Genomic DNA, 15,869 nt, shown 5'->3' with positions numbered 1-15,869 from the left:
TGCATCCTGGAGTAGCTAAAAATAAAAATCACCTGGAATCGCCTGACTAATAACCCTAGAAATTCCCCAACACACCACAACATTTGACTGTAATGTATTTTAGAAATAAAACTGGACTAATAATTATTTAGTAGTATTTAAACATTTGAGTGAATAATATAATTATAGTCCCTATCCTATTCATTGTATTGTTCCTCATCCAGAATCTTTATTTTTGTGAAAAAAGAAGCTGCTGCTTGACTTCATTTATATATGAGCACACACATCTTCATTTGCATTCTGTCTCTATTGCTGGTTTTCATTGTATTTGCATTAGTGAGCATATATCAAGTCTGATTCCATTTTAAAACCACAAGGCATCACGCCAGTTTAATGAGACTATAAAATACAGGTTAAAGGTTAAGTATACAACAAGTACAGGTTCTGTACAGTATCATGGCACATTTTGTGTGATGACTCGAGGGCTTGTAGCCAAAGGGAGGTACGTGCAGTAATAGCAGAATTTACCAGAGAGCCAAAACAAATTTAGATCAAACTTGGCTCAGGCACAGTTACCACATACTGAGCGCAATATCTGAGCTTTTTTTTTTTTATCAGATTATTACATTTTCATAACATAAACTAAGTTGAGTAGCCTAAATTATTTTCAGTCAGCACACCATGTTGAGGTTTCTTAGTGTTCAGCAGCTGAAGTGTCTCCACCTGTTGCCTTGGCTGAATTTGGCTTTTGAGGAGCAGGCTATGGCAAACTGTTAATAATAATTACTTTTTTTTCCTGTTTCTTCCAGAGGTCATGGGAGGCTGTTGACATCTAACTCTGCCATTAGTTAGCCAGGAGAGCAACCTGAACACACAGGTTGGAGGAGAGCAACCTGAACACACAGGGAAGCCAGGAGAGCAACCTGAACACACAGGGAAGCCAGGAGAGCAACCTGAACACACAGGGAAGCCAGGAGAGCAACCTGAACACACAGGTTGGAGGAGAGCAACCTGAACACACAGGTTGGAGGAGGGCAACCTGAACACACAGGTTGGCGCACAGGGAAAGGACCAACAATGGCCGCCCATCGAATCAGGGCCACCACCAATAACAACATTTCTCTCCCTCGCTGCAAGTCAGAGGGGACGCTCATAGATCTCAGCGACGGAGTGTCAGAAGCCAGTCTCACTGATGTCAAAGGTTAGCTGCTATAACAAAACGTATTTGTTTTTTAAATGAAAGCGCAACTTTGCAAGGTTTAAAAAAAATGCGCTATTTTAACTACCGTAAATTCCGGACTATAAGCCGCACCTTTTTTCCCGTTTTTTGGCCTTTTTTGGCTCCTGCGGCTTATATAACGGTGCGGCTTATCTATGGATTTTTTCAAAAAAAAAAAAAAAAAAATCTCTCTTTTTTAGCACTCTTTCTAACTATAAATCCTATATAACTATAATAAGTTTTAATTTCCTCTCTTGCCCTCTTTTCACCACACTGTATGACACTGTATGACACTGTGTGCACTGTAAAAAACAACACAGGTGGTGTTGTGTTATGTTGTTTTGTTGAAATGTTAATAAATGGGAGCTTCCTCAAACAGCCATCTCTTTCCCAACAATCCCCTCTGTGCATGAACCCTTACATATGGTAATTAAACATTAAAACACAATAAAAAAAAAAAATACCATTAAAACACCCGCGGCTTATAGTCCGGTGCGGCTTATATAAGAAAAAAATAGTCAACTTTGCAGGTGCGGCTTATACACCGGTGCGGCTTATAGTCCGGAATTTACGGTAATACATTGAATGAGTCATTTCTACATTAATTTTGACCTGACATTATTTTGTGCTTTTTCTCCAGTGCCTTCTCCCAGTACCTTAAGGCTGGATGCTACCGCCTCCTTTGGCACTGCCAGGGAAGTTGTAGCCATTAAGGATTACTGCCCGTCCAGCTTTACCACCCTGAAGTTCTGCAAAGGGGACCGTCTGTATGTTCTGGACACGTCGGGAGGAGAGTGGTGGTACGCACACAACAACACAGAGATGGGTTACATCCCTTCAGCGTACGTAGAGCCGATCAACTTCAGAGACTCCTCCTTCAGTGACAGTGGGATGATTGACACTATTGGAGACAGTAATGAGGAGGCAGCCACAGAAATGGACCTTCTAGGAGAGTGGACCGGGCTGATTCTGAAACCCAACACGCTCCAAAATGGAAATCCTTTTACAACAACCCACACCTCTACCAACCCTTTTCTCCATGGGGGACTTCAGAGTCCACTTGATCAGAACAGTAATGAGAAATCGGTAGACCTACTTCTGTTTGACACCCTGGCTCCGTCAGCACCAAACTCTACCAGCAGTACTGTCAACATTAATGGTTTGGGGAGTGGCATTTTTGAACCCATTAATCCCATTGTAGGAGTGGGGCAAACGTTGCGCAGGGACAACCCGTTTTTTAGAAGTAAGCGGTCCTACAGTCTGTCTGAGCTGTCCACCCTACAGGCTCAGTCTGACGGTCCTCAGGTTTCCTCTGGTTTCTTTGGAGGCCTCAAAGCCCCGGCACCAGAACAGTTCCAGAGCAGAGAGGATTTCAGGACCGCGTGGCTCAGTCATCGCAAGCTGGCCAGGTCCTGCCACGACTTGGACTCGTTGGGTCAGAACCCTGGCTGGGGCCAAACGCAGCCGGTGGAGACCAACATAGTGTGTCGGCTAGACAGCTCCGGAGGGGCCGTCCAGCTCCCGGACACCAGCATCAGTATCCACGTACCTGAGGGCCATGTGGCTCCTGGAGACACCCAGCAGATCTCTATGAAAGCTCTCCTGGATCCACCTCTGGAGCTCAACAATGACCGTTGCACCACAGTCAGCCCCGTGGTAGAGATCAAACTCAGCAACATGGAGACCAAAACCACCGTTACCCTGGAGATGAAAGTGTCAGTCGTAGTGAAAATGGAGAGCAGGCAGACAACAGAGGTCATGTGTGTCAGGAGTGACTGTAAAGAGGGCCCCTATACGCCCATTCCCCAGGCATACATGTATGGAGACACAGTCCAGGTGTGCCTGGATAACCTTGAACCATGCATGTATGTGTGTGTCGTGGCTCAGTCCCAATCGCTATCACCAGACTCCACAGTTTGGGAGCATGTAGTCAAAAAGATCACCCTAGGAGTGTATGGTCCAAAGCATATTCACCCATCCTTCAAAACTGTTGTGGCTATCTTTGGCCATGACTGTGCCCCAAAGACATTACTGGTGAGTGAGGTAGGAAAGCAGGCACAGTCTACTCCACCAGTAGCACTGCAGCTCTGGGGCAAACACCAGTTTGTCCTGTCCAGACCCCAGGACCTCCGTGTTGGGGTTTACTCCAATATGGCCAACTATGAGGTCAAGGCTACCGAGCAGGCCAGAGTGGTCAGGGGTTTCCAGGTCAAACTGGGCAAGGTTAGCAGACTTGTCTATGTCATTGCCTCTCGCAACACTGACGACGTTTCAGATTTCACCATGAGGGTCCAGATCAAAGATGACCAAGATTGTATACTGGCACAATTTTGTGTTCAGACACCCACACCACCACCCAAGACGGGTCCAAAGACGTCCGTGCAAAGGCGCTTCCTGAAGAAGAAGGAAGTGGGTAAGATAGTCTTGTCTCCTCTTGCCATTGCCACCAAGTACCCTGTTTTCCAGGACAGGAGAATCAACAACCTGAAGTTTGGAAAACTCATCAAAACAGTCATCCGCCAGACGAAAAACCAGTACTTATTAGAGTACAAAAAAGGAGACTTTGTCGCTCTCTTAAGCGAGGAGAAGATCAAGCTGAAGGGTCAGTTGTGGACCAAAGAATGGTACATTGGATATTACCAGGGCAAGACGGGACTTGTACATGCAAAGAATGTTCTAGTGGTTGGCAAAGTGAAGCCCATTTACTTCAGTGGGCCCGACCTGACCACGACACTGTTACTGGAGCAGATCCTGAGGCCTTGCAAATTCCTCACCTACATCTACGCCTCGGTCAGAACTGTACTGATGGAGAACATCGGCAACTGGCGAGCGTTTGCAGACGCCCTGGCTTACAGCAACCTGCCCTTGACCCACTTCTGCCGCACGGAGCTCGACAGCGAACCTGAGAGGGTCGCCTCTGTGCTGGAGAAGCTGAAAGAGGACTGCAACAATGCAGAGAGCAAGGAGAGGAAGTCCTTCCAGAAAGAACTCTTGACTGTAAGTTATAGCCTTGGCATCTCTCTCCCTCTTTTGTTGCAGTGACTTTGCATTTTTTGTCTGAGTTATGGATTTTGAGAAAATGTGAATTGCCCATCCCCGTTTTAACTTTTGCTTGTTGGTTGCATGTGTGCTGTCCTGTCTGTCTGTCTGTCTGTCTGTCTGTGTGTGTCTGTCTGTCTGTCTGTCTGTCTCTTTCTGGCAGCAGACTCTTTTCTCTCTTTTTAACACAATTGTAGCCTCCATCTGTTATCTGCCTACACCTGCTTGAGGCTATGCTCCAGTGCACAGTCAATAAATGCTGTGTAGGCTTCTGGGTCTAATGGGGGCCTCAGAGTTGTGGAGAGCAGCAGAATATTTAGCCGGAGTCCGTCCCCGCCCCGCCCAAGCCTCTGTCCCTTGAGTTCCACTCAATAGGAGTGCAGTGCAGTGTGTGCATGCTGCACCTAGAAATCCAATTGATCGCTCCGGCTGCTCTGTTAATCCTCTGTCTTCATCTAAGCCTCCACATACCAGTCATAGTCTTAAAAATATAATAACAGGGCCGTCAAAAAGGCCTAATGAAACAGATCCCAAGTCTTGTCGGTAAAGTGATTTTGGAAGTGGCATTTACTATGGGCAGATAATATGCAGGCTCAAGGACGTGTGACTAAAGGTCATAACCTCTCAGTGACAGGCTTCAATATGAAGCCACAGGTGCTTTTTTATGTGTAGATCAACAGTAAAATCACAAGGTTATACTTCTGCTCTCATACCAATCATAATAGTATGTCTCAGTTTGTGTTTCAGAAAGCATTCTCCCCTCTAGGGCTGAAACTAACGATTATTTTCATTATCGATCGACCTGTCCATTATTTCCTCTACTTTGGTCTATAAAATGTCACAGAATGGTGAAACATGTCGATCACTTTCCACCAAAGCCCAATATGACATCCTCAAATATCGTCTGTTGTCCTGACCAACAATCCACAACCCGAAATCAGTTTACTGTCATAGAAGAAACCAGAAAATATTCACATTAAATAATTGGTGATCAATTTTCTGTCAATCGACTCTCATCGAGTAACCAACTAATCGTTGCAGCTCTACTCCTCTCCTTCCGTTAGAATATATTTCTATTATTTAGCCCAGTTATGCAATAGTAGGGATTTGACTTGAAGCCTCCCTTGCGGAGAGAACAGATGTCCACAGCAGACAGGAGGCCATAACCCCAGATATAAATGTTTGTCATGTGTCAATGCTTCATACTGTTCCCTTTTCAGTATTCAGCTTCTCTTCAAACACAGACAAAATGCTGAGCTCTGTACTCTAGAAACGTGCAAACAACTCTTTCTGCTCCATCATTGTATTCTGTCTTCAGGCCAGTGATTGTCACTGTTGCCTCCAGCAATTCCCACCTCGAGATGCTTAGCATACATATTGAACGCTCCTCTGGCATCAAGTACGACTTGCAGCTCCTCTCGCATCAAAGTACGACTTGCAGCTGGGGCTCAAGGTGTCGTAAAACATCGGTTTTTTAACACTGTTTTTACAGTACTTGTGATTCCACTGTGAAATTGTTATCTTTGAAAAGTGTAGTGAACTGTAGTACTGGCTGAGCATTCCTAGTGCCTTCTTCTTCTTCTTCTTCTTCTTCTTCTTCTTCTTCTTCTTCTTCTTCTTCTTCTTCTTCTTCTTCTTCTTCTTCTTCTTCTTCTAGCACAGCAGAACAGGCTCCAAAGTAAGATGGGACATACGCACTGTAATTTACATGGGGTTGTAAACACTAGTTAGAAGCATTTATAGACACAGTGGAACGGCAGTATGGAAAAGAACAGAATACGACGTGGTGTCTGAAGTTATGCCATTTCTGAGGGTTAGTACTGTACAATTCATTGCTGAGTGTAGATCAGCACAGTGCTTTCAAGTTTCCAGTGTCAGTCACAGCAAAACTACTGGTTGCTGTAGGAACAACCAACGCATGATGCACCAATCTAGCACATTGGCAATTGCTACGCGTTTTTGTTGTTGAGCTGACAAATACGCTGTTTGTGCCATTTAGAAGCATCGCGGGAGTAATTCCGTTTTTGTCCTCTGATTAGAATGGATGTTGTCGTGCTGGGTGGGCTTTAGGCTTAGTGCGTATAGACTGTCAGATGAAATCCTCTCAGCTCTCTCCCCTCTTGCAAATGAACTGTTTTCTCTGTCACAGAAAACAATCTTGTATGATTTGCTGCTGTGTCATTTGACGTGGATGGGAGTCTATTTTTAGAAGAAAGAACCAAATCAAAGGGTTGCGGTCTTCTGAAAGAGCTGCCTTGTGCTCAAATGTCTGGATGCGTTCTCATCTACGCTACTTTGATAGTTCATGAAGAAAGTGATCATCAGCAGCAGTGTGTATACGCATATTATAAAATGATCACTGTGTCTCCCTCAGGGTCCCCAATTCTGCTGATTCTCAGGCAGAGATGCATTGCCTATGCATCGAGGCATATTTATTGACATTGATTATATACATCCTTAAATACTAAACCAAGATGTAAAGATTTTGCATATATTAATAATAATGACCACATATTGAACCCTTGCTGCAAGCCATAGACAGCAGCGATGAGTGATGAATTCTCATGCAATACTTTAAACCTTATACTAAACATAGCAAACATATATATATATATATATATATATATATATATATATATATATATATATATATATATATATATGTGTTGTATTTTTGTATTACAGTAATAGTAGTAGTAGTGTTGTTATAGTTGCATAATTCAAATTATTCGTTACAAGATAGCTCCAAATGATTCGCTTTCAGTCCCTGCTTCTTGGCTTTTTACGATTGTGGTTTATGTTCCCAAATATTGATTGTCCTAGACCATAGGAATAACATGACACAAAATAATCAGTTACCAGTACTTCCTTTTGAGTCAGACAAAAGCCTCTTGCGGCAAACAGTAATAATAATAAGTAACAAGCTTGCAGCCTCAATGTCAACTTTTCTGGGAATACGGAGCTCCTTAAGAGCAGCAGCTGAGATTGATCATGTTGCGTTGCCCTGCCAGCTGCTCTCCCAGTCATTACTTAACAAAAACCAAGTGTTTGGCAAGCTGAGCAGAAGGGAGCGGAGCTAGTGCACCTCCCAGCTTTAATATCTGCTATCTATATCCAATCATTGCACAAGAGGGATTCATTTTTAGATGTGATGGGCAACGAATTTCGAATATTCGAATAATCATTTTTATCATCAAGATCGACTTTTATTATTGAAAGTCATGTTTAGTGAAAAAAGAGTCCCGCATATGGGCTGATATATGTGCCACCTCAAATTGAATTCGAATTGCTCAACTTGAATTCGAAATTTTTCATTTTGAATTGCTCTTTTTGAATTCGAAATTTTTCATTTTGAAATTGAATTGCTCTATTTGAATTCGAATTTTTTTATTTTGAAATTGAATTGCTCTATTTGAATTTGAATTGCTCTATTTGAATTCGAATTTTTTCATTTTGAAATTGAATTGCTTTTATATTTTGAAATTTTTATTTTTTAATGTGAGTTGAAAAACTGAATCTGAATAGCATAATTTTAAACTGAATTTATTTGCTTTGAAATTATTCAGTTTCCACATTCCTATTTCAAAATTCAATTCAAAATTTTCAGAATCTTGTGTTCAAAAATTTCAACATGTGTGTGCGCCATCCGGGTCCTTCAAGGAGGAAGAGGAGGAAGGAGGAAGAGCAATCGAGCGCAGATTGACCGAACTCCTTTTTAGGTGAGGGGCCGAAGGCTGCTATCTGCTTTCGTTTTTGAGATGATCGATCCCCATTTTGAGGTTAGATGCTTTTTTCATATGAACTAAATAAAATTCTTCTGAACACGATTCCGTTTGTTGGCAGCCTCAAATCGAACGCAGTTTAATGAAAACGTAACTTATTAGATCAGGGAAACGTTATGGCAGTGCTATCGCAAAAACCAATCAAATGCTCGTTTTAGCGTCACATGACTTGAATCAGCCAATGATATTCCCGCAAACAGGACGTATAGGAAGTGTGAACAAACCATAACAAACGCATCACAGAACGAAGCCGCTGGTAAGTCTGTTGAGATAATGTTTAGCGAATATAATTCATAATCGTTTTAATAGTAATAGTAATACTACTTTGCTACATCTTTGATGCAGTCAATATTGGCAACTGGCTAGTGTTAAATGAATTGTCATCACACAAGTTGTCTCTTTGCTGGTGTTAGGCTACAGCTAACACCATGTTGGACGTTACCAGAGTGGGAAATTAATTATTTTGCGTCTTAAATCTACCAGCCACTTTAGTATTTCACCAGCATTTAGCTGCAGTGCTAGATTCTCACCCTGCACATAAGGCTGCTGTTGCAGTAGTGGCCTTGTGTCCATTCTAGACAAGGAAGACAAACCCCAAGACTGTGTTACAGTAGGCTAAGTGTATCTTGTCCTATAATTGACCAGACTAGACAGAGGTTGAAGTAGAAGAGATAACATTTATTACAAACGTTTACATCATCTGCAGCTCACCAGTTACTCGTGTCAATATTTTAACCTAAAATGTTTTAGCATTGATTTTTAAAAGAATTGCAAAGAATAACAGTTTTATGTTCTCCTGTAGGATGTGTTTTGGAGAGCATTGATAAAGGACTACCAGTACATCCCAGATCTCCAGAGCCTGAACAACGTTTTCTGTCAAGCTGCGAATGAGGGCTAGGTGTGACAGGAAACATGTCGTCACAGATTGTCTTTTGAAATGTAGCATATGAAATATAGCCCAATTAATTATAGTATATAGTAATCTTATTTTTTCCAACTAGAAAATGTTCAGTTTGTAGCAGCAAGGTGCATACCTCTGACACTAACACTGTGTTAAACTGTAAAGGTGGAGGTTACAGGTGTAGCCTCAGCAAGTGAGACATCCAGGTGGAATGAGGAGGATTCAGAGGAACTAATGCCAGGGTTTTTATTTACAAACCAAATCCCTTGATTAATGATGGAAAATCATGTGGACAGATGATTTGGCCTAAAAGACAAACAAGGTATTAACAAAGGATTTGATCAAACAAGGGAAAACAAATTAAACTGTAAAGTAATATAATAAATCTAATTCAAATCAAATACTCAATCAATATTCAAAGGAACTAACTATAATAAACTAACACTTCAAACGATGCATCTGCACATGGACAATCAATTGGGAAGAACAGAGCAGAGCAGCCTCCTCTCAACAGCATACATGGCCTACTGAGCTTCACCCAATCAACCACCCTTTATTGAGCCCATGTGCAGCTCAATCAGGGCCCCAGGTGTGGCTGGTTAGGTGGGGCTGAACTGGTGGGGGGATTTTGTACAACTAACATTTAAAAAAGTCTAACATTGAAGTATTTTTGACTCTGAAGAAGACTAGAAGATTACCTGTCAAAATGTCACTCAGCCCCTATTAATAAACGTGCAGACAGAAAAGAGTGCTCCATATGTCTTTACTCCAGGCAGTCTGTGAAGTGCCCAGGTAAAACTTCTTTCTATGTAGGTTCCACTATAACATTTCTAAATTAAATGCTGCCGGTCACTAACACTAACCCATCTTTGCAGGCCACATCATCAGTGCACACTCATATTCATGCAACTCCATTATTCAGCACTGTAAATGTTACTGTTGCAAACAGTATGAATAGTTAATTGATTGTGTCCCACATCTGTTATTTTGGAATAAAAAAAATATTCTATGCCCTGAAATGTAATGTCATGCATAATTACTTAGATTTTCTGACATCACATTAGGAGGGGTTATGCATTGTCATTTATGCTGTGATGGTAAATAAAAGGCACATATATAAATGTCCTTATTTATTACAGGTAAAACCAAACATGAAACTACTAACAAGTACTGTACATGTTTTATAAAATTTAATGATAGCCTGCATATCACTGTATAGATTAAGACTGTTCTTCACAGCCACAAATATCAATATGCAAGATGATTGGCAGGGTTCCTACATGCTTTCCATTTTTAAATTACATATTTTCCCATGCAGACCCTATGTTCTTGACTGGATTTGATTTATGTAGGTATTTGATAATGCATAGTGACAGCAGCTAGATAGTAAATAGCATCCCTCTATCTGAACATTACTCACATCAACAAAAACTGGACTCAAAGTGGCTACAACATAAAAGCTGTCTTCCCCAACGTCAACGACGGGTCTTCATCCCATACAAGGAGCAAAATGATGTGTAGTAGCATGGAGACACAAGAGTATGGTGGTTGCAGAACATCTCTCCAAATCTGCAGGTATCTGCTGCAGTCTGCAGGTTTGTGATAGACACAGCTAGCAGTTGTCCTGTTCCCCATCCCACCGTCACAGTTAGTCATCGCCAGAGGCAATGTTCTCTCTTCTTGGAATCTCTAATAAGAGAAAACATAGTAGTTACTGTATGTTACATGTGTGGCCAGCGTTGCTAACCTAGCTTCTGAAATGTTTACGGCTAGAATTCATTAGATCGATAATGCTACCGTAGCCTAATCTAGCTAACGTTAACGTTACCTCCACCTCGCTAGCTATACAGCAACATACTGTTCTAGCTACAGCCTACAAGGAAAATTCATTCATTTATCAAATGTCTTTATCTTACCAAACACAATTACGCTAGTTTCTGAGATAATATATAGTGTGGCATATACCTGTGAATAACATGTAATGTAAATGCTCAACATTGTGCGTTTATTCTTACCTGGAAATCACACATCAATCCGTAGCTTGTTTCTGTGGCAGTTAGCCTAGCTAGTTGGCTAGCTAGCCAACTAGGCTAAGCGCCACAGAAACAAGCTCAGCTGGTGTAGCTACGTTACGTTATGCCGGTGAAAATACATGGTAACCAGTTGGTATTTACCGTGGTTGGTGTCCTCTCGTCCATGATGATGAGCAGACAATGGAAAGACTGGCGGGTGGCTAATTTAATACATCCGTGGGAGCAAAGACCTGTGGTGTAAGGTGTAATCTCAGTACATGATGTTGACCTGTTGATGATGTCACGGGGTCGGGGGAGGATCAGTTCCGGGTTCACGAGATTCGCTGTCATGTACTGTTCAATGATATATACTGTATAAACATCCTTGTTCAACTCAAAGTGGTCTTCTATGATTGTAGCGGACCTGAATACAACAAGACCAAATAGTTCTAGCGGGAGTGGGTGTGTGGTGCCTCGGCCAAAAAGGAGTTAGGTCAATCAGCGCTCGATTGCTCTTCCTCCTTCCTCCTCTTCCTCCTTGAAGGACCCGGATGGCGCACACACATGTTGAAATTTTTGAACACAAGATTCTGAAAATTTTGAATTGAATTTTGAAATAGGAATGTGGAAACTGAATAATTTCAAAGCAAATAAATTCAGTTTAAAATTATGCTATTCAGATTCAGTTTTTCAACTCACATTAAAAAATAAAAAATTCAAAATATAAAAGCAATTCAATTTCAAAATGAAAAAATTCTAATTCAAATAGAGCAATTCAAATTCAAATAGAGCAATTCAATTTCAAAATAAAAAAATTCGAATTCAAATAGAGCAATTCAATTTCAAAATGAAAAGTTTCGAATTCAAAAAGAGCAATTCAAATTCAAAATGAAAAATTTCGAATTCAAGTTGAGCAATTCAAATTCAATTTGAGGTGGCACATATATCAGCCCATACCCGCACACTGTTAAGTTGCAATCAAATTTGTTTTAATGTGACGTGACGTTTCAGTCACCGACCTTTTTCAAACAAACATTTAGCAGAGGTGAGAAACCCGGCTTAAATAGAGAACTTTAATTACGGACTTTTTTGTCTTTGCCCGACGCACCTGTCCTGAAAGATGTGCGGAGTTTCTCTTCAATTATTGAAAGTCGAAAATCGTTTTTTTATTATTATTTATATATATATATATTTTTTACCCGCACCTGTCCCTTTAAAGGAGAATTTCGTTTTTCTTTTACCTGGAGCCCTCTCCTCACATTAATTATTATCTGACGACTCACCCAGTGTTCTCCGCAGCGTTTTTGTCCGTCTTAGGCGTTGTTTTGAGATCAATAGTATGCAAGCCAGTCCTAGAATGGAGCTCCGTGGGGGCCATGTGGCAGCGTGCTTTTCATCCACGATATGGGTCGAAAACGGGAATAAAACTATTTACATGGATGAAAAGCACGCTGCCACGTGGCCCCCACGGAGCTCCATTCTAGGACTGGCTTGCACACTATTGATCGCAAAACAACGCCTAAGACGGACAAAAACGCTGCGGAGAACACTGGGTGAGTCGTCAGATAATAATTAATGTGAGGCGAGGGCTCCAGGTTAAAAAAAACCCGAAATTCTCCTTTAAGAATGACTCCGTTTGTCAATGTGACGTTGCCGTAGGAGCTGCGCACCACACTGGAGCAGAACGGCTCTAGGCTCAGCTGACAGCAGTGCCGCACCCAGTAGCTCTAGAAATGCTAGAAATGTAGTAGAAATGGTATTAAACTGTCTATATTACAGCAACACTCAGCCACAAGGAAAAGGTTTCAAGGCTTGTTACTGCATGAAGAAAAGCTGATATTCTGTCTACCGTTCCCTGAGCCATCTCGGCGCTACGCTAATGCTAACGTTGCTAACGGCTAACGTAGGTCTGGCTGCCTATTGACAATAAGAGTGCCAAAGTCACCCACTCTCCCTGTGCATGGAATTTCATCCGCCATTCATTTTTCCATAGACCTTGCATAAAATGCTTATAAAAATTGTTTTGGTCAAACCAAGCGATTCAACTATACTCTATACTTTAGAATCAGGGGAGACCATATAAAATTCGAAAAGCGACTTTCGACTAGTGTTCTTGCTAGAAATGCCCATCCCTAAACCATAGTGCACCATAATAATTAGGTTTATTGCTGTTTCTGAATATGGACCATGACTTGGTCTTTGCTTGTGACCCTTGCAGTTACAGATGAGAAATACCTTCATTATTCTTTCCTTGGAGCAACAGTAGGTTCTGCATAACTGAATTCAGACCATCAAGGAGCTTGGAGCTCTGTCACTCAGTCTTTAATAGCAGGTTAGCTTTCCAGCCAGGTTCTATTCCTGTTAGCCTGCAGGTTAGCTTTCCAGCCAGGTTCTATTCCTGTTAGCCTGCAGGTTAGCTTTCCAGCCAGGTTCTATTCCTGTTAGCCTGCAGGTTAGCTTTCCAGCCAGGTTCTATTCCTGTTAGCCTGCACTCAATTGTCTCTACTATTAACCACATCTGTCATCTGAGCTCAGGAGTCTTGCAGGTGACATATATATGAACAGGATGTCCCTCCCATGTCCCTCCCAGAAAACCCCCATGTCATTGTGTGTGTGTGTGTGTGTGTGTGTGTGTGTGTGTGTGTGTGTGTGTGCGTGTGTGCGTGCGTGCGTGTGAGTGTGTTTGTGTGTGTTTGTGCACGCACGTGTGTGTGTGTGTGTGTTTGTGCACGCGCGCGTGTGTGTGCGTGTGCACGCGCGCCTCAATGTAATGTGTGTTTGCAGCTGCTGCTAACGATGAAGAGTGTTGTTATTTCTGTGGCATTAGTTATGTCACAGCCAGTCAGGAAGGAAATTAGAATGGCTCTAAACTAATGCACTCCCCCTATCCCCCATAGGCCTGTGAGATTTTTTTTGCATTATTATGAAAACATTTAGATCCTGTTTTTACAAATGACAACAATTACAGTTGAAAATATGAGTTAATTTGAGTATTTACACATTTACACTGGATGACCCAGATTCTTGTTTAGTTGGATGATGTTATTTAGTCCTTGCTGTATAATAGAAGACGAGAAGAGAATACTTATGTCACACGTTTGTAATGACTTGTCCAAATTCCAATTCCTTGGGATCCAGAGCAGCACTACTGATGTCCCAGGTCTAAATCCCTGCCTATTAGATGGCTCGACTTCAAACCAGTAAGGATAACATGAGCAGTACTCATTCATCCTCAGAGCCTTGACTCTGAGGAAGACAGACAGCTGTCGAAACGTCAGTCACCCCCTGCAATAAACGTGCTGACTGAATGAAAGGGTGTATTACTTTGGGTAGTCTGATTGAAGTGCCCAGGTAAAAAGCCTTTCTAAGTTTTAATTATATTTATCGTTGTCCTACCCTTGTTCATACCCATCGGTTACATTACCAGAGTGCAGTGTGCATACTTATATGACATTGTCTAACCAGTCAATTTGGAAGGGGAATAACACCCACCAAGTGTCTTCTTGGGCTTTTCTACCCAAACAAATAGCATGACAAACGTCGCTACAGAATAGGTAAACACTAAACAGGTATGAAAATTTTGGCTGATAACGGATATTAGCATTGCTGTTATGGCCGATAACTGATATTTTACAGATGTCGATATGATCTCCTCCGACGTGCATTAGCTTCCATTGTCAAGATATGATCTGTATAAAACAAGTTTCTATGATCATAAAATGTTGTACTATACTGAAAAACGCAAACGTAAGCGCTGTGAATTTGAAAAAGTTATGTCTTTCTTTACTTCCAAAACATTTGGAAAAGCCTATAGATTTACATTGTTTCCTCTCAATGTGAAAACTTTTGCTAATACCGATAACCACTATTAACATTGCTTTTATTTTGCTCATCGGACCGATACCCAATATATAAAAAAATTACTAACATCGGCCGATACCAATATATAATATAATAATATAATATGATTGCAGTTGCAGATATATTGTGCATCCCTAAAAATGGGTGCAATTGTTTCACAGCAAAGGAGATGGACAGCCACCAATCAGAGCCAATCAGAGGCAGAGTAGGGCGGGTCCTCTCCCTGCCAGCCTGCACTTCAGAAATGTGCGGCAAGCTCCGCACTCAGGTCTCTTCGTCGTCAGTTATTTTGAACTCCCAGTAGCCTCTAAAGCTGAAATTCAGTGAAACTTGCCACATGTCCAGGCTTGTCCTGACTTGCCGAAGCACATTTTCCTTTCAAAATAAAAGCCCTGCGGGGAAAACAAAAACAAAAAAACACGGTTGTGAGGGCCACCAAAACAGCCTAATGATTATCATGCACTCACATGAATGCGATCGTGTGACATTTTAACTCGCACTCTCTCAAAAACTGGTCGCATATGCAACCATTTTGCTCTAGACCCCTGCCTACTTTTCATGTCTACCTACTTTCCTATCCAATAAATAGGCAAAATGCCAAAACAATCATCTTTAAAATGTCTGTGATGCTGCATACAAAAGATACAAGAGAGAAAAAGATCTAACATGGCTGAGTCCAGTTTTCTCTGTTTCAATAAGGAGACAAGAATTGGATTTCCCACCAATGTCCATACTACAGTAACAACACAAGGATTTAATTGGAGTGAATCTATGGCATCTCAGTCGGGGTACAGTGCTCCTATCTATTAGAGCCATATTTAGTGATTTAAATTATCTGTACAAATAAAATGCACGGCAATAAAAAAGAAATACAAATAAAGCATTTATCTCTATCAGCCTATCCATCCACACCAAATCTGAACCCTCCATACCCCCCCCCCCCCCCCCCCCTCCCTCCCCTTTGGTGTGGATAGTCCCATAGAAATAAATGGGTCGGTCTTTTTAATTGCCGTGTGATTTATTCAGGCCGATAAATTGGCTGTATTTTTTTTATTTTTTTACATGAAAAATCTTGC

At 41.5% G+C, this 15,869-nt stretch overlaps 1 protein-coding gene across 1 annotated transcript in view; it reads left to right on the top strand.

The window, feature by feature from the left end:
- Window positions 1–975: 975 nt before the first annotated feature.
- LOC310781356 (SH3 domain-binding protein 4) overlaps window positions 976–15,869 on the top strand; it is a 37,357-nt gene continuing 22,463 nt past the window's right edge. Inside the window, exons 1-2 of the mRNA XM_083641968.1 lie at window positions 976–1,180; window positions 1,839–4,195. Of these exons, the coding sequence (XP_083498094.1) occupies window positions 1,057–1,180; window positions 1,839–4,195 (2,481 nt within the window). The 5' untranslated portion in view covers window positions 976–1,056. The remainder of the gene's footprint in view (window positions 1,181–1,838; window positions 4,196–15,869) is intronic.

Source organism: Poromitra crassiceps, assembly GCF_964638095.1.
Source record: "Poromitra crassiceps genome assembly, chromosome: 8".
Taxonomy (NCBI): Eukaryota; Metazoa; Chordata; class Actinopteri; order Beryciformes; family Melamphaidae; genus Poromitra; species Poromitra crassiceps.
The sequence above is the reverse complement of the archived record's forward strand: the minus strand, read 5'-3'. Positions and strand labels throughout refer to the sequence as shown.